At 41.0% G+C, this 24,811-nt stretch overlaps 1 protein-coding gene across 7 annotated transcripts in view; it reads right to left on the reverse strand.

The window, feature by feature from the left end:
- Nucleotides 1–24,811, reverse strand: part of LOC130930964 (receptor tyrosine-protein kinase erbB-4-like) — a 428,601-nt gene that overhangs the window by 164,852 nt on the left and 238,938 nt on the right. For all 7 annotated transcript variants that reach the window (XM_057859366.1, XM_057859391.1, XM_057859374.1 and 4 more), the window contains exons 5-13: nt 23,724–23,789; nt 18,091–18,209; nt 17,321–17,462; nt 16,083–16,196; nt 13,027–13,153; nt 12,573–12,646; nt 11,912–12,002; nt 7,784–7,989; nt 4,159–4,291 (exon numbers count right to left, since the gene is read on the reverse strand). In XM_057859366.1, coding sequence (XP_057715349.1) covers nt 4,159–4,291; nt 7,784–7,989; nt 11,912–12,002; nt 12,573–12,646; nt 13,027–13,153; nt 16,083–16,196; nt 17,321–17,462; nt 18,091–18,209; nt 23,724–23,789 — 1,072 coding nt within the window. The remainder of the gene's footprint in view (nt 1–4,158; nt 4,292–7,783; nt 7,990–11,911; nt 12,003–12,572; nt 12,647–13,026; nt 13,154–16,082; nt 16,197–17,320; nt 17,463–18,090; nt 18,210–23,723; nt 23,790–24,811) is intronic.

The following is a 24,811-nucleotide window of genomic DNA, read 5'->3' on the forward strand; positions in this document are numbered from 1 at the left end:
ACAACAACTGCACGCCGCTCTCTCACTGCTTACGTCTTCGCCGTGTAGTTAAGCAATAATTTACGCCATATTCGTGTTGACCATGTGTCAGCTACGCACTCCTCCGACGTCGGCCAGTTTGTCCGGCGGTCATTTCCTAGCTGCTTCCCTGGCAAACAAGCTCTCCTGCCTGCAGCAGGGGAACAACGAGCTGAAACTTGCTTGCCGCCGGGCGGGTTTCCGATTGGCAAAGACAATCGACAACCCTGCCACCGTGACATGATCCGGGGTAGTTTTGTGTGATTTTTCGCTTCAAAAGTCGAGGATAAGACTGAAACATCACTCGGTTCGGGTTAGCATGTAGGCTCGCTGTCACGCCTCCTGGTTTGTTTACGTTCTCTGAAGCCGGGGTAGGAAAATGACAAAAGCTGGACTAACTCCGGTGTGCAGGAAGTCGACAGTTTTGACCATTATCGAGTAATTTTTCCATGTCGTACTGAATAAATGCATTTTTAATGTTTCATATGCCATTTAGCACAAGACTGTTATTTGTCATGACCATGCCATTTATTTAGCAATTGGGGAAAAATACTTCAATAAAAAGAATATCCTGTAAAAATATTGGAGTAGAGCGGTTAAAACAATGACATTTTGCGGCTCTCTTTGTCGCATTTCCTTGTTCTGGATAATTCCCCCTCAATGGGCTGAATTCTACATCAGATGAAACCATGACCCTGCCGACAGCATCCTCCTGTTGGGGACGCTAGAGTGCTATAATGACAGGCAGAAGCTAAACAGGCAGATTTAAAAGACTTCATTTCTCGTCATCTGCGCTTTGCCAAATTGTTGTATATAGTCGAATCATCTCAAAATATGATTCTAATCCACATAATAATTCAATTTAAGACTTTTTTTTAATCCTGTCATAGGTACTTTAAACACTTATTTATGTGTTTGTTAATTAATATTTATTTATTTATTTTTTTTTTTTACACAGTCACCAGTCAGTCGCAGGGCACATACAGAGGGGCAAATAAGAATTTAGTCAACCACAAATTGTGCAAGTTCTCCCACTTGAAAATATTAGAGAGGCCTGTAATTGTCAACATGGGTAAACCTCAACCATGAGAGACAGAATGTGGAAGAAAAAAACAGAAAATCACATTGTTCAATTTTTAAAGAATTTATTTGCAAATCATGGTGGAAAATAAGTATTTGGTCAATACCAAAAGTTCATCTAAATACTTTGTTATGTATCCATTGTTGGCAATAACGGAGGCCAAACGTTTTCTGTAACTCTTCACAAGCTTTTCAGACACTGTTGCTGGTATTTTGGCCCATTCCTCCATGCAGATCTCCTCTAGAGCAGTGATGATTTGGGGCTGTCATTGGGCAACACAGACTTTCAACTCCCTCCACAGATTTTCTATGGGGTTGAGATCTGGAGACTGGCTAGGCCACCCCAGGACCTTGAAATGCTTATTACGAAGTCACTCCTTTGTTGCCCTGGCTGTGTGTTTGGGATCATTGTCATGCTGAAAGACCCAGCCACGTCTCATCTTCAACGCCCTTGCTGATGGAAGGAGATTTTCACTCAAAAACTCTAGATACACGGCCCCATTCATTCTTTCCTTTACACAGATAAGTCGTCCTGGTCCCTTTGCAGAAAAACAGCCCCAAAGCATGATGTTTCCACCCCCATGCTTCACAGTGGGTATGGTGTTCTTCGGATGCAATTCGGTATTCTTTCTCTTCCAAACATGAGAACCTTTGTTTTGATCAAAAAGTTCTATTTTGGTTTCATCTGACCATAACACATTCTCCCAGTCCTCTTCTGGATCATCCATATGCTCTCTAGCGAACCGCAGATGGGCCTGGACGTGTACTTTCTTCAGCAGGGGGACACGTCTGGCAGTGCAGGATTTGAGTCCCTGGCGGTGCATTGTGTTACTGATAGTAGCCTTTGTTACTGTGGTCCCAGCTCTCTGTAGGTCATTCACTAGGTCCACCTGTGTGGTTCTGGGATTTTTGCTCACCGTTCTTGTTATAATTATGATGCCACGGGGGGAGATCTTGCATGGATCCCTAGATCGAGGGAGATTATCAGTGGTCTTGTGTGTCTCCCATTTTCTAATAATTGCTCCCACAGTTGATTTCTTCACACCAAGCATTTTACCTATTGCAGATTCAGTCTTCACACCCTGGTGCAGGTCTACAATTTTGTCTCTGGTGTCCTTCGACAGCTCTTTGGTCTTGGCCATAGTGGAGTTTGGAGTGTGACTGACGGACATTGTGGACAGGTGTCTTTTATACCGATAATGAGTTAAAACAGGGGCCATTAATACAGACAACGAGTGGAGCCTTGTTATACCTCGTTAGAAGAAGTAAGACCTCTTTGACAGCCAGAAATCTTGCTTGTTTGAAGGTGACCAAATACTTATTTTTCATCATGATTTGCAAATAAATTCTTTAAAAATCAAAAAATGTAATTTTCTGGTTTTTTTTTCACCATTCTGTCTCTCATGGTTGAGGTTTACCCATGTTGACAATTACAGGCCTAACTAATCTTTTCAAGTAGGAGAACTTGCACAATTGGTGGTTGACTAAATACTTATTTGCCTCACTGTATCAGTCTGTAGTATATCTAATGTGTATTTCAGTTGACAAAGGAAGCTGGAATCCGGAAGAAAATAAGCAGGTGGAGGACATAACTCTGAAAGAGAAAGATTTGAACTCAGGACCTCTTCACTATTAGCCAGATGTGTTAACCACAAGTTCCTGAGCTGTTGTGTTAATGTGACTGCATTTGTCTCTTCATGCGATGTGATTGACAGGCAAAGGGTTTGACATTTGTCCTCCCCCAAAAATGCATGGATTGATTAGCACATGAATAGGATCAAATGTGATTTTATCATATACCATTAAAGGAAAAAAATAGCAATTTTAATAAATATTTATTAAGACACACTATATTTCATTATTGGCAATGTGAAATTCTCCTTTTGATATTAGATGTGTATAATATGCACTATTCACCTCATTCACACATAAAGGAGAGAAGGATAAACCGGTTTATTGGCCAGTTTAAGAGCTTCCCTGCATTTTGAATAGCAGATGTTGGTGATGAAAACCTTTTTTATTTCGGGAACTTTGTGCTGGTAAATCACTTGTGCCTCTTCAGGGGGGCTGTTAGAGTGTGGAAAAGCATTCTTTAAGGAAATGTTGATTTCATACTTGAGAGTGAAGAATGGAACAGTGAGTTGTGATGCATGGCAGTGGCTGTATTTACAGTACAAGGAGCTCCTGCCGCTCCCTGCCACACGTCTCTCCCTCGCCAGTCTCCTTCAAAGCCTTGGCACTGGGCTGTTTTCCTGATAACTTCAAAGCTTCCCTCCCACAAACAGCGCTGGAGAAGGACTAGCAACAAGTCAACATGACCGAGGGTTTGCCCGCTCTCAAGCGTGGAACATAGTGGGCAAATGTGAGGAGCCTCCTCCTGATCCCATGGGTGAGACAGTTGACATGACCGTTAAAAAAAAATAAAAATAAAAAATGAAAAAAAAGCTATGCCGCGATTTTCTTATTTTAGTCAGATCCTTTCAAGTGTTGTGATTCACAACAACTCCTAGCTCATTCACAAGGAAGAATCTGGAAAGCACATCTAACAAAGATCTTATTCTCAGGTGAGTTTCTACTCATTCGTTTGATGTGCCTGCTAGCAGCATCAAGCAATGACCTGAGTGGAATTATTCATGCTGCAATATAACATCAAATGTGGCCTTTGTCAGTCATTTTCCAGCTCATTTTGAAAATTGTTGATGAAATATCATAATTCAGCAATACATTCAAGTTAATTTGCCACAATGGCCAGTCCACTGAGCACATGACCTACTCAGAGCATGAAATTTCTTATTGGTTCATCTCATTACATTCACAGCAAATGGCAATTAGACTCTCCTTCTGAGCCCTTGAGGACAGTTTGAGTTCATTCTCATACATCAAAGATGCTTAAATTGATTTTATTTCTTCTGCTTGTCATGTGTGCCTGTTTGCAAGGGAATTAATGTGTCTTCGGGAACCATAAAGATCTAGTATTGTGGAAAACTATTTTGCAGCTCATACATAGCAATTGTGAACAATAAACCAGGATCATAAAGTATATTTGCATACATTACGCACCCATAAAAAAGATTGCAGGACTCAACGCAGGTGCGGCCTCTTCTGAAGTAGCGACAAGAGAGACACTGGTCCGGTCCTGGTCCCCAACAGCCTTCATCAGAGCACATCTGATCACACACCATGCGCTGCTGGGCTGTGGAGAAAAGAAAAAAACACATTCAAACTACAACATTAACTTTTCATTCATCTTCTGCTCCGCTTTTTCTCACGAGGGTCGCGAGGCTGCTGAAGCCTGCCAATTACGGGTAGGAGGTGGGGTACACCCTCATCTGATTGCCAGCCAATCGCAGGGCACAAATATACAAGCACACTCACAATAACACTTATGGAGAATTTCGAATGTTCAATCAGCCTACCATGCATATTTTGGGGATGTGGGAGGAACTCAGTGTACCCAGAGAAAACCCACACAGACACAGGGAGAACACGTAAACTCCACACAGGAAAGCCAAAGCCTGGGATTGAACCCATGAGCTCACAACTGTGAGGCAAACGTGCTAATCACTCTTAAACTGTGCCACCCACATTAACTTTGTGTGATAAAATGTCAACACATGGGAGACACCGTACTTGACTGCATCGTCATGAGAGAAAATGAGTCTCATTATGCAATTTTCACCATAGGAGCACCAGGAAAAGCCTCTTTTGTGTGTGAGTGCTTCAACATCCTGCTAGATGGTATGCAAGCTTCCTCTTGATTTGTTACCCCAAGTGTCTTCGACGTCCCGTTGGGGGGCATATGAGCATCTCACATCGACAGAATCCCCCATTTGCCCACCTTTTGCTCATCCTCATTGTCAAATTTGGAATCAAAGTGCATCCAAATCATTTGTGCTTACAAGTAAACATTAACCATGTCCCTCAGGAAAATGGTGACCAAAGACAATGGCAACAAAAACAAAATTGTAGAAAAGCAAAAAGTAAAAAGAACATATGAAAAGAGTGTGTGTGTTGGTGATCTGTGTAAAGAGCATCAACATTCAAGTTTTACAATCTGGTACTGTAAGTGCTTATACGTATACTTGTATATACAGCATCAAATTGTTTTTATACGTTGAATTTCTTTCTGAGATTACTTAGCCTAAAAATGGTGCCTTTAATTATCATTTAGGGGTTACATGGGAGGCCATGGGAAGTGTTGCACGCATTAAGTGGAATTCAATATTTCTTATTAACGAAAAAATACACCCATTATACAAGCACATTAAGGTTACGAGCTTGGTTGTAGAATGAATTATGCTTGTAAATATATATATTGTATATACGGATATAAAAAGTCTCTTATTCATATCATATGCATAACAGGGTTCAATGAAGTGGAATGAAATATTCAATCAAGACTAGTTTAATATAATATGAAAAATGGAAGAGGAAAGGAATTTGCCCTTTTCATTTTGGAATATTGTTGGATGATGTCATGTCCCACAGATCGTGATTAATTGCTTCCTTCTTTTACTACCTTGAAAAAAAAAGGTTATGGTAACAGGTTTGCATGTATGTTGTGGGATGGTTTCACCAATAATAATCTATATTTGAAATATTATATTCATTAAAACTAATGTTCCAGTTAAAATATAAAATGAATAAATAATACCACAAAAAATTCATTTGAATTTTTTAGGTTTTTGAGATTCAATTCGGCCAGTTGTGGTTGACAACAACAAAAAATGGCATTTTATGAGGTACCACTATAGACCGACAGTATTTTTTGGACTATAAATCGCAGTTTTTTTTTTCCATAGTTTGGCTGGGGGTGCGACTCCTTACTTAGGAGCGACTTACAGTATATGTGAAATTATTAACACATTATGATATCATTTCACATGTTATTTTGGTGTTTTGGAGTGACACTGATGGTTTGGTAAACTTGTTAGCATGTTCTTTATGCTATAGTTATCTGAATAACTTGATAGCTATGGCCACGTTCACATTCTGCCTTTGGCAATGTGTGTTCAATTGTATTATTGACTTTTTATATTGAAATGCATGCTTTTAGTTTGTGGCGCTTTCACGCCCACGTGGGGGCGCACTCGCACCTGTTTACGCGAAGAAGAGCGCTCACACGCCAGAAGAAGACTGACAGCTACGCAGCGTCTCTGAGCGAGTGGGCGAGAGAAAGAGAGAGACACGGCTTCGAACCTACGTTCATTGTTTATGCTTGTAAAATATCTCTACAGAGGCAACGCCTGTGTGTATCATCTTTCCCGTTGTTGTTGTTGTGTGTTTTCCACCCGGATTGGAACACTTAGAGCCAGTGGTGTGGTTGTTTAAACGATGTGTTAATGCTAGCGAACACATGCTAACCGTTTGTGTCATTGCTGAAATGGCACCTAATTATCATTTATTTACATTGATGCGAACCTGTTTGGTGTCGAGGACGAAATTGATTCAGCAAGTTATACGGACGTCCAGCATTGTCATTTGGGAGTTTAGTTCGCTGTATTGCCAGGACAGAGCCGTAGCGTCCTGGTGAGGACAGTATATTCGCATTTCGTTGTTCATGCATCATGTAAAATCATACTGCACACTTATTCAGCTTGTTGTTCTCTATTGTATTTTTATATTAAATTGCCTTTCATATATACATATATATATACATACTTTCATATATACATATCTGTTCTATATGTTGGATTTTATGAAGTAAATTTCCCCCAAATATGCGACTTATACTCCGGTGCGACTCATATAGTTTTTTTTTTCCTCTTCGTTGGGCATTTTATGGCTGGTGCGACTTATACTCAGGTGCGACTTATAGTCCAAAAAATACAGTAAATTTGTTTCGTAAGGATTCTTGTCTCTTTCTTTATTAATTTTAAAAATAAGGTCTCATATGGTTATACACTGTCCTCCATTTCTAAAATGACTCGTGTCGTATAGCAAATGCAGCATGAGAAGCTTGTGTCATTTGATTGTAAAATGTGAGATGTTTCTTCTGTCTGAAAATGCTATACGGATGCTTGTTTTATTTCATTGCACCCTCACTGTGGATTGTTTGGCATTCTGATCATTGCCTTCTTCATGTTGAAAGTTGCCTGCCCACTCACTATTTATTAAGTTTATTAAGTTGTATTGTCCTTGAAGTGAAAAGAGCCATCGTTGACTTTGAATGAGTCATGCCGCAAGATTTTTGGACAGGCACCATTCATGCAATTAATGCCCTTTTTTCAACTTAATTGTGTATAAAGGTCTCAGAATATTCAACACTTAACCATCCCACGTTTCGACAAATTTTTGTCACAGTAATATCTTCATAGTTGAAATTCTGATCCTTTTTCATCAGTTAACATTGACTTAATGTATGATGATAATAGAAAAGCGCCATTAAAAATTATAATACAATTTAATGCCATTGTGTCATTGATGTAAGATGTCAGCAACAGCACCGCCCACTTGCTACTTTACCATACTGCTCATTAATCCTCATTCATTGATGAGATACATGCTTGAATAATGTCATGTTGTTTACTTAGCTGTGAACAAGTCTTGTTACCGATTGAAAAACAACCATGCCAAACAGAAATGTATCACTGGGTGGGAACAAGACATTCAAATGATTTTTGGGATCCCCAGACCTCATGTTTTAGTGAAACTAAGTACACAAAATAAACCGGTCACTACTCACTGCATTCTTTCGGATCCCGATTGTTGCGGATAAGCACTTTCTGGGTCGGCGTACGGAACAGCGATGTCCAGTTGACGGTATTGTAGAAGCAGAGGCGGCTGTTATTGAATATGTAGACATTTCCGGCACTGATCTCATCCAGAGATTGGAACTGAAGCGAAGAGATCCAGCGTTGTTTCAAGATCAGCAGGGAGATGTCGCTTCCACTGTTGGAGGTGTCATACGGGTGCGAGGTGACATGAGGATGTGGAAATGAGGGAAAGAAAAAAAAAAGTAACATCTAGCATAAAGGAGTAACATTGTTCCTGCTCTAACTGGCATTTATTAAGAAAAGAGTTGAGGATGAACCCATGTGTATAGAAATATGGGTTAAAAGCTCAATACCACTCTGGACAAAGGTCTCAATTAAATCCAAGTGTGTCTTAATATGTGACATAGAATACTAAAATAAAAAGGCAACTTTTCTTCCCTGATAGCTTTTTAAGCAGTGTCACATTCGCAAAGTCACTTTCACTGATCATATACAGCAGGGGTCGGCAACCTATGACACTAAATATAAAAATAAATTGAAAAAAGAAACAAAACGCCTTTTTACCTGAAATTAAAGCATTTTCAGTTGCGCGCCCTGTTATTTAGGCGCTTTACTGGAGCGCCTCTCCCACCACCTCTGCCTATGGCGTTATATGCGAGCAATAATGGATTTTGAGCATACCTCCAGCTCTTCCTCAATTTCTCGACGCATGTGCTCAATGTTTTTTTTTTTTGCACGCTCTATTCAGCACAGGCTACTAACGTGTCACAAAGCCAACCAATCAGAGAGCTGGCGGAAATACACTGTGTTACCAATCTGTGCTTTTGGTAATTGCGGTGCTTTAACCCTTTAACACCTAAGCGTATTTTGGACGAATTTGCATGCCTTTGATTTTGCCTTTATATTTCAGAGAAAATATTGTTCACAATGGCCAGGTTGGGTCCCTTTTTTCAGGACACCATAACCTCCATGTCCAATCTGTTGTTTTCTTCACTGACCAATTATAGTTAACATTTTGGACCCAAAAACACAAAAAAATCCCATTTTTTTTTTTCAAATTTGTCTTGTTGATGTCCCATTGACAACCAAACATCCTCGACCAACCGTTTTGAAGCTTGATAATATTTATTCAACTTGTTAGCATAAACATTCAATAGAAAAAGATAAGACTGAATAGTTTTATGTTTAACAATTCAACACAAACAGCAGGTATGGTCATAGGTGTTTTTGGCCTTTACACATACTATGGTCAAAATAGGTTATATACAGTGCAAAATAGTGAGAACTGGAGAAATGGTTTAGAGGGTATCTCTGTGAGGTTAGGTATTATATCCATCACCTTATCAAAAGCATATACATGCAATCAAGCTTCTCGAACACACACATCTATATACAAATTAAAAATATTGATAATGAAGAAAAAAAATCAAATATAACCTTGAAACAAAGTATTTTAAAAAATAATGACAAGTATTTCAGTTAATTTTTTTCAGGCAAGCGACTAAATAGTTTTTTTTTTTTTTGTTTTTTTTTGCGGCTCAATAAAGTTTCCTCTTGAACAGGACACGGAGCTACGTCGCACACGTCGCACACGTCGCACACGTCGCACAGCCCACTCTTCCGCCGTTTGCGCGCTGTCACTTCTTTTTATTTATTTATTTATTTATTTATTTATTTATTTATTTTAAAAACCTGTCCTGTTCAGCTGTTTGACACAGAGAATGGAAGTCTAAGTGCCCGGATTCTGAACAGTTTTAATGTTTCACATTGAGAGTCTGACATACTCCCATTGTGATAATTCAAAATACCTTTTTATTATGACAAAGCAGCGAACAGGAAGGGATTATGGGGGGACAGAAGAAAAGAAATACAAGAGAAGAAGGAAAAGAAACACATACACAAACAACAACTAGAAATACATTGAACATCTAAACTAGTTACTAATATGCTGGTGCTATCGTCAGCGAGATGTATTTCCGGTTTACACCATGTGGGGGCCTATTGGCCAGTGAAAGAGGAGAATGGGGGTGGGGGTGTCTATAAGCTAAGTGATTGAAAGGGGTAGAGTGTACACAAATCAGTTCTGTGATCTAGAACCCAGTAATCGTGTGAATCTCTTATGAGTGTAAGCCCGTTGGCGACCAACCCTACGCCGCCGCATCGCCAATCCCGGCACCGGGACCCCCAACCAGAGCATGCCCTACCACATCCAGCAGCACGCAGGCCCCACCGGGCGCGCGACAGCCACGCAGACGGGCGGAGAAGCTGTCACTTCTACTCACCGAGACGCCGACTCATCCAAGGAAAACAACGACAAAAACATCTCATCATCTTCCTTGAGTTAAAGAAATAAAGCATTAGCTTGCGCTAAATTTAGCTTTCGATACATTCCGCACGTTTCGAAGTCGCTCGCTCAATCCAACCGGCCGGTGATTGCTTCGCATGTCTCCCTTTCCTTAGGTGGCGTCTCGTTCGGCAATTTATTTAAATGTTCATATTAGGTTAGTCCTTCTTGACCTCACAAACCCCCATACACAACGGCTCTTGGGATATGTAGTCTTTCGTGCTGCTTTCGGTTTTGAAAAAGGACAAGAAATGATGGAAATACGGAGATAAACACATGGTCCTTGCAGCGTTTTAATGCTTATTTATGACTGCAATAAAACTATAAAACTCAAATGACATTATCTCCCGTTTTACTCGGTTGATTGACTTCAAATAAAAACTGGTGTGGACATCAACTTCCGCACTTTCAAATGAGAGCAACCAGCGGCACATGGGTGACGTAATTACAGCGTGACGAAGCTTCGAAGATGATATACGTAAACACGTCGCTGCCGACACGTTCGGTGTTAAAGGGTTAATACCGGTGATTAAAGTGGCTCGTTGTTGTCAATTCATCCGGTGCTTACTTCGGAGAGGTGGCAATGTGTATAAAAACACAGTGACGCGATGGATGGCTTTTTGCTGGAGACTTTTATTAACAAAAACCAGCAGCGGACACAGCCACTTTTCACGCCGCTCTCCGCGCAACTCTCTCTCAACACTGTAGTGACCACTACATTATAACAGAATTCACCTAGGGAACTTGTGTGGGGCATGTTGTGTGGGGGAACTATTTAGCCGTCGCGTTTCCGGCAAAGAGACACTCGAGAGTTACGAGAGACACAAGCGGCCGAACACAGCAACGCAGACTCAACAACATCATCCGCTACACTGGTGACTCCGACTTGCCTCGTTGAAGTCTCAGAGGCATTTTACGAACACTTTATGCAATGGCGGACGCTGACTTTTTCCAGGTACCAATGTTTAATGAGTCTTTTGCGGCTGCGTGGTTCGCGTACACGGAGGTGCGGTTCGTCCTCCGTGGTATTTCGACCGATACCATGCGCTTCTACCACGTGGTGGCCGCGCTCGGGTACTCGACGGCGGTCAGAGTTCAGCGATTCGTTGCTTTTCCGCCAATAGAGGACAAATATGGGGCTCTTAAGGGGGACCTTCTCTGGTGTTTTGAACCGTCGCATGCTTTATCGACCCTTGGGGATGTCGGTAACAACTGGTTGGTTCGTTACTTCCGCTAGCTCTGTTTGTGCGTTGTGTGTCGCACAAGTGTCAAATACCACTATGAGAAAAAACATGAAAATTCATGGAAAACAGGGCCAGGGATCACATTAAGGTAGGCAAGTGTAGGTAGGTGTAAGAGACCTGCACTGAGAATCACACCTGTTCCACTTTTCTTGCTGGGATGTGTGTGTGGGGGGAAGGGGGTGTAATATGTTTACATAAGATGATGCTGCTGTACAGCTGTTATTACTGTTGCACTTATTTTCAAGTTTTGATATTTTCTACAATATGCATTAATTTTTTTTTAGTTAATTGATAAAGAAGAAGGGTATTTATACGATTTCAATGTATGTCCATGTTGCTTTGTTTGGAGTAAAATTACAGCTCTGTTGGATAAAAAATTTTGGATGTGCGTCATTAATATTGGTGTGGCACACTGACAAAAAAAATTTGAAAGTGGCACTCCACACCAAAAAGGTTGCTGACCCCTGTTACACAGTAAATAAGCTGAAGCATTGACAATGTGTTCATACCTGTAAAGAGATCTCCCACCAATAGTTGCCAGGTTGGAAAAAACACTCAGATCGGTCATTTTCTCAGGCCATGATTGGATGTTGAGGAAACCTGAAGAAATCATTTAAAAAAAATAGACCTTCAACCTGTCATCATCTGAAAATGTAGGGCAACAAAGGGTGCACTTGATGAAACGGGAATTTCTTTTTTCCCTATGAAATAACTTAAAATGAAATGAGTTTTAACTGGAATGTGAAATTCAATCAAGTGCTCCTTCTATGAAGGAGATGGACAATATACACTAATTAAAAGACTAGATGTAATATTCTGAACAATTTGTTGAATAGCAATGGACTTTAATGACAGATAATAACACATCAGCATGTGTGGAAATGATATTAAAGCGAGGAAGCTGAGGACGACTGAGGCAGAGAGGCCATTGCTCTTTCTTATTGCTTGGCTTTTCATTATGAAAATGCAGTTTCGCTCCATTAGCTGTTTGGCTCAACCGCAAGCCACACTTTAATATGACAAAGGGTTTGTATATGAGGCATCGCTCATCTCTTTAGGGCCTCTGCTTGCTAATGGACACGCACGTACCCACACACCCGTGCGCGCACACACCAACACACCGTTCTGTTGTGATGCGCAGCCATTATTTCCAGTCACTCACTGACTAACCTGTGATCTCTTTCACAGTGTGGAACACATTCAGTCGCTCAGGATCCAGTGGTCCAATACCATGATACATGTCCCTAAAGTGGAAACATATGGAGAATCCCACATTAATGTTCAACAAATTTTGAACGGTAATCTCATTTGTTAGCACAGCTCTGGGGACAAAAAATAAGTTCTTCCACTAAAGTCGGTGTGCTCCTCCGACGTAACATCCAGTGTGACTTCCATTAGTACCTATAAGTTTATTCGAGAACTCCGGGTCACTTTGACAGCATTGATAGATAGCAGTGGGAATATTTCTCAGCGACCTCCAGCACAACTGGATTTTCACAAAAGAAATATTCCTGTGCTGTGTGCAAAACTATTTCGTCTTCCTATTTGGCTGTTTTTGTGCAAGTACAAATGTTTCAAGGCAACATCGTACCTATTGTAGAAAAGTGTGTGGTTTGAAACTCACCCTTTAATACCAGTGATGAGGAAGATGAGGTTTCCATTGATTTTAGTGCAGTTGACAAACTTATCGATATTGCTGGCATCCACCGTTTGAGCAGTCTGCAGGGTGCCTGTCCCGATACCGTCACACACTGGTGAGAGAAACACAATCAATGTATTCCTTGTGTTCTGGGGCATCTAAAGTGATGTGGTGGATATCTCTTGATTTAAAATGAAACATTGCCAAAACTTTAAGGACATCCATTGAAATTCCTCTGATGAAAGCCAATAACTCCACATAATAAATTCATTAGATTTGCATTAATTACAATTGCCGTCATGTGTGTCTAACCAAGGCAAGGAATAGCAATGATGAATAAGGCTGGCATTAAGAGCTGTAACCCCTTTTTGATAGTGATTTATACCAGCCAATTTCGTATCTGAAATGTTAATTTGTTATCATTTCCCACAGTTCCTTTGGCTATCCCTCATTAACCTCTCACTGCTGCATGACGAAGGAACCATGAGATTAACCCTTAAGTGGTAACACAGCCTATATTTGGAGCAGGGAGGAAAATGCCATCAAATTGCTTTCCTAGAGAACAGAGTAAGATTTTTATTTTTTTATATCCACAAAAACTCAGTGTTATACTACTGAATTGATTTTTTATAGCACTCCTCAGTACGTGTATATTCAATAATTAAAGAATAAATAATAATAATAAATACGTTGGGAAAGCCACTGAGAACTCTGATTTCCAGGTTCTTCCGCATCGAGTTACTGTTACATTTATTTATGAACACATCACTTTGAAAAGGTGCCACTGTATTACTGTATTTAGTATTAGCTGCTGTCAGCCGTTGACAGCTGATGTGTATGAGGCATATTTGCGGTGAATAAGTCATATTTGGGGCCAACGATCTGCTTGGTAAGTCAGTGTTCTGTCAATGCAAAGAAGAAACCCATCACTAAATCATGTTTTATTTAAAGCTTTCAAGGTAATTCCCACAAGCTAGTGCTTATCCGATATCATAAAGCTATTAGATTAAAACGGCACAGCTGCTTAAGCTGTTTACAAGCAGACAAATGCGTGAGAGTGAGAGTGGCTGCTGAGGAATGTGTGTAAAGCAGATTTGTCCCAAGACAGGATTGATGCAGACACTGCTTGGGCCATCTTGTCTACTTTCATTAAACTGGAAGAGTTAGGGCCATCGGAAGTGTCAAATGCTTACGTTTATTTACTATGTAAGGCAAGACCTTAACATTTAGAGCTGAGCTCTCACGTGAAGGTGGAGGCTTGCAGGTTTGTAAATTGCTTCTATTCTTACTATCAGAGCTTAAATGCAGTCAGTGGATGTCATCTTTTCCCCAGATATGTTTTTTTTTTCGTTTTTAATCCACACAAGGTGTCAAATCATTATTTAAAAAATCATTGGTGTTTCATTGCGGCAGTCTGCGTTTATTCATTCTCTAGTGCAGTGCATAACGGCTACACATTTCTTTTTATGTTTGTTTCACTGCACAGTCTGACTGTACTGTCATTGATCACATGATCATCTTGACTTAAAATACTGTATGTGAACACAATCGGAGGCACAACACATGGGGAAAAATTTTACAATGATATTCATGGGTACCGTATTTTTTGGACTACAAGTCGCAGTTTTTTTTTTAAAGTTTGGCTGGGGGTGCGGCTTATACTCAGGAGCGACTTATGTGTGAAATTATTAACACATTATGATATCATTTCACATGTTATATTGGTGTTTTGGCGTGACACTGATGGTTTGGTAAACTTGTTAGCATGTTCTTTATGCTATAGTTATCTGAATAATGAAAAGCTATGGCCACGTTCGCGTTCTGCCTTGGGCAATGTGTTCAATTGTATTATTGACTTTTTTTATATTGAAATGCATGCTTTTAGTTTGTGGCGCTTTCACGCCCATGTGGGGGCGCACTAGCACTTGTTTACGTGAAGAAGAGCGCTCACACGCCAGAAGAGGACGGACAGCTACGCCTCTCTGAGTGAGTGGGCGAGTTAGCGAGAGAGAAACACGGCTGGGAACCTACGTTCATTTTTTATGCTTGTGAAATATCTCTACAGAGGCAACGCCTGTGTGTATCATCTTTTCTGTTGTTGTTGTGTGTTTTCCACCCGCGATCGGACACTTAGAGCCAGTTGTGTGTTTGTTTGAATGAAGTGCTAATGCTAGCGAAAGCATGCTAACCGTTTGTGTCAGTGCTGTAATAGCACTTACTAATGATCATTTATTTACGGTGATGCGAACCTATTTCACATCGAGGACGAAATGATTCAGCAAAATATACGGACGTTCAGCATCGTCATTTGGGAGTTTAGCTTGCTGTATAGCCATGACCAAGCCACAGCGTCCTGGTGAGGACAGTATATTCACATTTCGTTGTTCATGCACTGTACACTTATTCAGCATGTTGTTCTCTATTGTATTTTTATATTAAATTGCCTTTGAAGATGACGTATCTGTTCTATGTGTTGGATTTTGTCAAGTAAATTTCCCCCAAAAATGCGACTTATACTCCGGTGCGACTTATATGTTTTTTTTCTCTTCCATGGGCATTTTATGGCTGGTGCGACTTATACTCAGGTGCGACTTGTAGTCCAAAAAATACAGTATACATTCAGGAGAGATACTTTTATGTCTGCATGACTCTACTACAATGCCTTAGGGTAGCTAAGGTGGCACACCTGAAGGAGCAGCACAATTCATTGGATTGCAGCATTAAATCATGAATCACAAACTGTTTTATTCTTTACATTCTATTTAGTGATGTTATGTATGTATAGTAAAAATAATGACATGTATTTGTTTCCTATTAAGAATGCAAAATATGTTGTTTTAAAATAATGGCATTTTCATCGACTTCATTTGGGCAATATGATTGAGGGATGAGGATTTTGAGTTACAAGCATGACTATGGAACAAATTAAAGTTGTGACTCAAAGCACCATGGGTATAATGGCACGATAGCGGCTTTGCTCACCTAATACAGCAGGAAATCAATATGTAATCCAAATAAGACATGATCCTCTTTTGGATTACCTTTAGGGCATATGTCCGTGCAGGGAATGCACATCTTGATGCGGTTCTCCTCCACTTCCATCTTGTTGCTAGGACACGCTCGGACACAGGAACTGCGGTCCACCACAAAGTTATCTGACATAAGCACACAGAAGATGTTTGCATTCATTATCATACAATAAGACGACTTTGTGGTGGGAAACTGATGTTCATATTTGCAAGGTCAGCAAGGCTAGGCACGGCAACTTGTAGCTAATTTGACTCTCCACTTTGCATACAGTGTGCAGAAGGGATTAAATGAATTTCATGTGAGTGAGATATAAACTTTATGATTGAGACATAATATAGTAGGAATATGAATTGCAGAGTGGTATTAATAATATTTTATATACAGGACATATATTGCATCAGATGATCTGAAAGTCTCCACTGGGTGTGGGAAGCTGCTGTAATGGCAATAAACTCTGTTTCAAACGCAGAGATTGACGGGTTTATAGTCAATTTAGGTATTTCTGGGTACAGTTTGCCAGCAGAGATGATTAGTGACATTGGTATTGGAAAAGAGTTGAGGTTGAAGAAAAAGTTCTCAATTTGCCAGACAAACGTTGTTTCTACTCACAGGCTGCGCATGGAAGAAAAGGACAAGGTTGAAGACAAATGATATAAATGAGAAATGCAAGTGTGGTGTGGGTCCACAAAAGAAATGTTTGAGCAGATTTGTGAGCCAAAACAGTGCCCCTCCATATTGAGTGAAGAAAGTTTTGATGGTTTAATGTGTGGCTGGCATCTTCTCTGGGAGTTGTTCTGGACATGCTCTCACAAGAGACCAAAGACGGCATGATCTTGAACATGACAGAACCTGGAAAGATGTAATTTTATTTGATGCATGCAGTTTACCAAGATAGGCCAATACACAACTCTTACAAATATAAGAAGTATGGAGTTTGTTGGTATTCATCGTGTCGAGTCCCTATCAATTTTTTTGTGTGTATGTTTACTCATTGATGATATTTAAAAAAAAAAAACAAAAAAATTTTTTTTTGGGGGCACACTCAGCTACATTTCAATTGATGAACAACTTAAATGCAGCTGTGATATCTAACACCTTAACCATCCAGATTTGATGTCTGGCATGCAGTGAATTCAATTTAACATGATTAATTATATACTGGAAACAATCAAACTCAGTTTACATTTACATTTACATTCAGTGGCTTCTATTTCTTAATGAAGCTTGTAAGGATAGAAAGTGAACATACGTGGGCATTTCTTGACACAAAAGGCTCCGTAGGTATACTTCGCTTTTGGATTGTGCTCTAGTTGAAAGGATGTGGGACTATACACAAACGTTTGCGGGCACTGGGTCACACATGCACCGCTGTCGTTGAAATTGGTGCAAGCCTGCAAACAAAAGGAAGGAAAAAAAAGCATAAGCTCAGGTGTACAGGATACAAGTGAGACCTTCCATGTGGGAATGGGAGTTATGGAGGCCATTAGAAGGTCATAATTCTTTCACAGAAGCTGTTGTGAATGAAAAACTATTACAGCTGCATTTCATTTTTACGCAATGTGAATCATGCTTCCAGCCCCAAATGGGAGACAAATTGGAGCCATCCATCGACTGCCACCATGTAAATGCTGAAATGTTTTGCCATAAAACTTTTGAGTGTTTTGTCATCGGTGGCCACCGGCTGAAACGGCAGTACAGTAATTGAATTGGATGAGCCTTTCTGTGAATTACAGCTACAATATCACACCTCCGAGCGCACACTGAGCAACGGTGGTCCTAACAGGACCGACTCTTGGTGATAAGAGGGATATTAATTGGAACAATGAATCACCAATTTGCTCTTTGTAGAGCGCAGGCACAGCAGACTCTTAGCGCCTTGTGAAATGACAAACAATGCATCACCAGGTAAACAAAGTAAATCATTTCCGAAAATGACAAAGAGACGTCGCGCGTGAGAGGACGCGCGGAAGGACGGGCTGGAGACGCATGCAGGAGTGTAAGCAGGTTGCGTGCACGTACAAAGCAGTCTGTGTCCTTGGGTCCCGAGCAGCCGCCGGCGCACTCGCGGTGGCAGCAGTCGCTGACGTACGGCCCGAAGCATCGACCGTCACACTGCTCTGCGCACACAGTCTTTGTCACTGCCGGCAAAGAGAAGCGCTTTAAAGGTCTGCCGCACACACACTCAAACAGAAAGAGACAATATCACCACCCTCGACACTCTTATGCTACAATAATATGATATTCAGGCAGATACAAATTAGGGGCTTCACAGGCAAAAGGTCAGTCCAGTCCATCTATGACCAAAAGTCTAGAATTAAACTTTAAAAACAGATCTGTCTTTTCTTGCCCTTGGACAGGCCGCTTATCTTATGGAAATTACAGTTGTGCTCGGAAGCTCGCTGCTTGAAACATGTAGCACGTGGGGCTTGACTGATTCTGCCAAGAAATTAAAAGTTCTATTGTGACGGATACCTGCTGATCTACCAAATAGGTATGTGTAAAACATGTGTTTCCATCAGAATGTTTATATCCAACTGTGCTGTTCATTCGCATAAGATGGTGATGTTACATGCTAATTGTTGTGCTGTCTCTCATTTACTCTATGGCTACAGTGGGGCAAATAAGTATTTAGTCAATCACTAATCGTGCAAGTTCTCCCACTTGAAAATATTAGAGAGGCCTGTAATTGTCAACATGGCTAAACCTCAACCATGAGAGACAGAATGTGGAAAAAAAAAACAGAAAATCACATTGTTTGATTTTTAATGAATTTATTTCCAAATAATGGTGGAAAATAAGTATTTGGTCTATACCAAAAGTTCATCTCAATACTTTGTTATGTACCCTTTGTTGGCAATAACGGAGGCCAAAAGTTTTCTGTAACTCTTCACAAGCTTTTTACACACTGTTGCTGGTATTTTGGCCCATTCCTCCTTGCAGATCTCCTCTAGAGCAGTGATGTTTTGGGGTTGTCGTTGGGCAACACGGACTTTCAACTCCCCCATCACCCCGTGGTGTCAAAATGATAACAAGAATGGGGAGCACAAATCCCAGGACCACATGGGGGGACCGAGTGAATGACCTACAGAGAGCTGGGACCAAAGTAACAAAGGCTACTATCAGTAACACAACGCGCCGCCAGGGACTCAAATCCTGCACGGCCAGACGTGTCCCCCTGCTGAAGAAAGTACACGTCCAGGCCCGTCTGCGGTTCGCTAGAGAGCATTTGGATGATCCAGAAGAGGACTGGGAGAATGTGTTATGGTCGGATGAAACCAAAATAGAACTTTTTTTTGTAGAAACACAGGTTCTCTTGTTTGGAGGAAAAAGAATACTGAATTGCACCATACCCACTGTGAAGCATGGGGGTGGAAACAAAGCTTTGGGGCTGTTTTTCTGCAAAGGGACCAGGACGACTGATCTGTGTAAAGGAAAGAATGAATGGGGCCATGTATCAAGAGATTTTGAGTGAAAATCTCCTTCCATCAGCAAGGGTCTTTCAGCATGACAATGATCCCAAACACACAGCCAGGGCAACAAAGGAGTGGCTTCATAAGAAGCATTTCAAGGTCCTGGAGTGGCCTAGCCAGTCTCCAGGTCTCAACCCCATAGAAAATCTGCGGAGGGAGTTGAAAGTCCGTGTTGCCCAATGACAGCCCCAAAACATCACTGCTCTAGCGGGAGATCTGCATAGAGGAATGGGCCAAAATACCAGCAACAGTGTGTGAAAAGCTTGTGAAGAGTTACAGAAAACGTTTGGCCTCCGTTATTGCCAACAAAGGGTACATAACAAAGTATTGAAATGAACTTTTCTTATTGACCAAATACTTATTTTCCACCATGATTTGCAAATAACTTCTTTAAAAATCAAACAATGTGTTTTTCTGTCTCCCCCCCCCCCCCCCATTCTGTCTCTCATGGTTGAGGTTTAACCATGTTGACAATTACAGGCCTCTCTAATATTTTCAAGTGGGAGAACTTGCAGAATTAGTGGTTGACTAAATACTTATTTACCCCACTGTATATGAGTTGAAATAACAGAAATAATATACAAACTTGAAACTAGCTACAGTCATTGGAAAACAATAGATTTATTTCTTAACACATAATATATTTGTGACGATAAGTGTTGAAAACGTAAAAAGAGTACTATGTAGCTCTTGAGTTCAACTTTTTTTAACCCCATGGCGTTGAGGCGAGGGGGTGACAGACAGGTGCATGGAGGAGGAGTCTTAGGGTTGTAACATGAATGAAGTCGGGGGCAGGTATGATGGGGCGAGGTTGTGGATGGCCTTAAATGTGAGGAAGAGGACTTTGAACTGGATGTGAAAGGTGACCGTGAGGCAATGGAGATGTTGGAGGACTGGAGTTATGTGGTGGATAGAGGGGTATGGTTTATGATGCAGGCAGCTGAATTCTGGACCAGTTGGAGTTTATGGAGAGTTTTTTAAGGGAGGCCGGAGAGGAGAGAGTTGGAATAATCAAGGTGGGAAGTGACAAGGCTGTGAACCAGAATGGCACCAGAATGTTTGTGAGGGAGGGATGGAGGTGATTAATAATGCGTGGGTGGAAATGGTCAATCCGGGTGATGTTACTGATGTGTGATTGAAACGAAAGTATATTGTCCAGGATTACTCCCAGGCTCTTGACTTTGGGGGAGGGTGAAACAATGGAGATGTCAATGATGAGGAATAGGCTATGTTTTTTTTGTAATTATGGCTTTGGAGCCAATGAGGAGCACCTCGGTTTTATTACTGTTGAATTTCAGGAAATTGTGGGGAAACCATTTTTTTTTTTTTTTCTGTGATACAGTCAGTCAGGGATGTGTGCTGGTTCGGAGATGAGGTAGAGTTGGGTGTCGTCGGTGTATCAGTGAGAGTGGATGTTGAATTCATGGAAAATGTCGCTAAGGGGAAGATGATGAAGAGTAGGGGCCGAAGACAGAGCCCTGGGGCACACCAGAGGTGATAGGCGAAGGGAGTAGATTTAAGTGACTTGAGCTGGATATGTTGAGTGCGTCCAGAAAGGTAGGATGAGAACCAGTTCAACAGGGTGTGGGTGATGCCAATAGTTGATAGCTGGTGGAGGAGTGTGGTGTGACTAATGGTATAAAAAGCTGCAGATAGGCCTAGGAGGATGAGGATGGTGAGGAGTCCAGGATCAGCTGCCATGACGAGGTCATTGGTTATTTTGACAACTGCTGTTTCAGTGCTGTGTAGTGGGTGAAATCCGGACTGGAACTGTTCATAGAGGTTATTGTGGGATGGGTGAGAGTGAAGTTGGGAGGCAACTGTTCTTTCAAGGATTTTGGAGATGAAAGGGAGGTTAGATATGGGGCAGAAGTTGTTGAAGTTTGGGGCAGAAGTTGTTGAAGTTGGAGAAGTCGGCACCAGGTTTCTTGAGAATTGGAGCGATGGCAGCAGTTTTGAAAGAAGCAAGGACAATTCCAGAGGTGAGAGATGAATGGATGATAGAGGAGACAAGCGGCAGGAAGGATAAATTGTAGGGCGTTGCGAAAAAAAGATGCCTGGTTATGCAGTTGAGTTTAATACTCTCCTCGATGCTGTATAATAATTTTAGAAAACTATTTAACAACTATCCATTAACTGGTTAGCATGACTACTTTAAAGTTCAACGATCATTGGTTTGTTCACGGCGCTGACGTTTCTGTGTTGAGGTTCTTTCTTTGCTTGTGTCTGTGTTCTCTGGGTTATTAAGAGTGTCTGGAAATTCAGGTGTTTCCATCACCTGGTTTTATATTCGAAATTTCGGTTCTGCAAATTACTGGGTGTAACGGAAATGTAGCAAATAATGTGTCTGGGTCTTCTGGTTAAGAACTAAAGTGCGTCTCTTGTGGTTTTATCGCAGGTATACAGACATCCAATGTTCCAAAAACTCATTTCAGGGAGATTTTTGTCTACCACCCCTTCCGAGGTCACCTGTCCCAACAACCGACCTCCACTATGCCCCCATACACACTTTAGCTACTTAATTTCAATTGAGTTTTGTATTTTCGTTTCTTTCTGAAGGATTCGCCACATGCCATCTAGAGGGCCGCCCTGACTGAGTGATAACGTCGGTGACGAGAGAGCCCGCCCACACTGAAAGCTTGTTGGCTAATTTTGCTGATTAAACCAAGAGCTCTCTGTCAAGCCGTGTTATTATTTTGCCTGCACCTTTCTAACTCACGTTGTCAAAAAATATTAAAAAAAAAAATATATATATATATATATAAATATATATATACACCGTAATTTCCCGAATATAACGCGCACTTTTTTTCCCCAAAATCTACTTGTAAAATCATGGTGCGCATTATAAACGGGTACATGTGTGGAGACAGAAAAAAAAAAAAATATATATATATATATAAACCGATTTTTTTTTTTTTTTATTGACACGGCCACATTGTGTTGAAGAAACGTATGCGGCGATCCGTTGCCGCCCATTACGGTACGTGACGTCACCATTTTGTTTCGGTAATACTTCACTCTGATTGGCCGAATAATTTCGTCTATGTTAAATTCTGCTTTTTTCACTCTCCATAAAGCACATAATTTAGTTTTTTGAACTCATTTGAGTCAACGTTTATTGCAGCTTAGCAACTCGGACCATAACAAACGTAACAACACAGACTTCCTGTGTGTGTCCGTCAACTATATCTGTCTCTCGGGAAACTCGAACCCAAATAACAATAGTTCCTATTGTTACTGTCGTGTCGACAGCGACCAGCTCTCTCGGAATTCCGACTTACGTTCTCACTTTCATTTTACCGTACCAATCCATGGAAGAAACATTTATTCATCATGATGAAACGAGCAAGTTATACAGCAGCCTTTAAAAGAAAAGTCAAATCTGTTTTGTTTTCTCCTAGATTCTGGTAAGTTGGGGGAGTTGTCAAATCATATTATTACCTTAAATATTGTCAGTTTGTGGTAATGTTTTGAACTACCAATATGCTATGCTTGTGCTGTGTTTCACCAGTCAGTAAAATTACATTTCTGTGTCTGTACACGAGCTTTGTTTTCTTCTATTTATTGGTGCTAAAATTAGGGTGCGCGTTATAAACGGGTACAATAATTTTCCCTAGATTTTACAAGTAAATTTGGGGTGGGTTATACACGCATGCGTCTTATATTCGGGAAATTACGGTATATATAAATACGCTCTCGCGTAGTCACAAAATCTGGGATGTTTTATCCGACTCGCGGACATCAGGGAGCCACTATCAATATCAGGGAGACTCCCAGAACATCCAGGGAACTTGGGGTATCTGGTATAGGAAAGCATAAATTAGAAGCTATACAGAGGCAAATCCATTTTTTGGGTCATATACATGTTATTTGATTGACAGTTGATGATTGAGTGGGCGTGGTTTCAGCCTGTTCAAAGTAGACAGGTTTTGAGAGTGGGGACAATAGTCATTTTTCGGGATTTTCCTCTTTTTATATACCTTTTACATCATTCAAATTCTACATGGTTGTTAGAAAGACTCGTCTTACTAATGCCAGATAAAGTATCAGCATAAATATCAAATTTCAGATTTAATTTAATCTAAAATGGCTTCTCAATCACTGTAAGAGGTGACTTAGCTGAGAAAGTAAATTCCAAAGTACCTCATTTTAACATTTAAAATGAAAGTAAGTACTCACAGGTTTGACACTGGTCATCCTGGGGACCCCAACACCTTCCATTACATGAGCGATGACAGCGTCTACCTGCATAACATAACACACACAAAAGTTGAACACTTACACCAGCAGTCACTCCTGTAAAACGCACACAATAACAACACTCAAAATCCTTGTGGGGATGACTAACCAGACTCTGCTCTTACATGGTTTTGCTGGCAAGTTGGACTCTGCATCTGCCATCATCTAGGCTTAATTGACTGACGTTAATAACAGAGTAAAGCGAATAGAGAGAGCGCACTGTCACCAGGCCCACTCCTGTTCTAAACACTGCCTGCCAAGGGGCCACCAATTTGGCAACCTCGACTCCCACATGTTCCATTGTCATTTTTTTCAGCCACCCCCTCTAGGCTTTGTTTCTTTTCCTCATCGTTCTCCTTCATTACTGACTATCTCATCAGCCTAACTTTTTTTGACACAGTATAGAAGTGCCTCCTTAAACCAGCATTAAGTTGGCAGGGTTGCACGATACGCAGCTCCCTGCAGATTTTAAAAGTATGTTTAAATTCAAAGGTCATCAGGCTTTTTTGTCAAGTGAACCCAAGTTCAAGTAAACGCCGCAGCCCTTGTTGCATGCTTAATATTTGACACTGCAGCTGTCCTTCCTGCTCACAATGATGGGTATGATCTAACAGTATACACTTCTTCCCTTGAAATGAGAGCAGAGAGGCTCATCCAAAAATGTGCCATGAGGAGCCACTTCTCGTGACATTCAATGTCCTCCAGACAAAAATGCCTGTTGTGTGTAAAGAAGAGGGACCAGAAAACCCGCAGACAAGGGGCAGAAGCACCAGCAGAAACTTCACGAGCAGCTGTCAGATTGGCTGAGACTTAAAAAGAGCACAGCGAGAGAGCAATACCATGGGCCTTGCTGCAGAGCGGCCACAGAGTACCGACACAAACGTTCACACGCTGATTTAACGCCATGTGATTTTGCCTCTAGTTGACCGGTAGGCAAACACTATGACTAAACAGTTTTGGGCCTACGGTGGCTTGCTTGTGGATCACCTCCAAAAAGTGTCATTGTCATCCACATGCTTCCATGTTTG

Source organism: Corythoichthys intestinalis, chromosome 2, assembly GCF_030265065.1.
Source record: "Corythoichthys intestinalis isolate RoL2023-P3 chromosome 2, ASM3026506v1, whole genome shotgun sequence".
NCBI lineage: Eukaryota > Metazoa > Chordata > Actinopteri > Syngnathiformes > Syngnathidae > Corythoichthys > Corythoichthys intestinalis.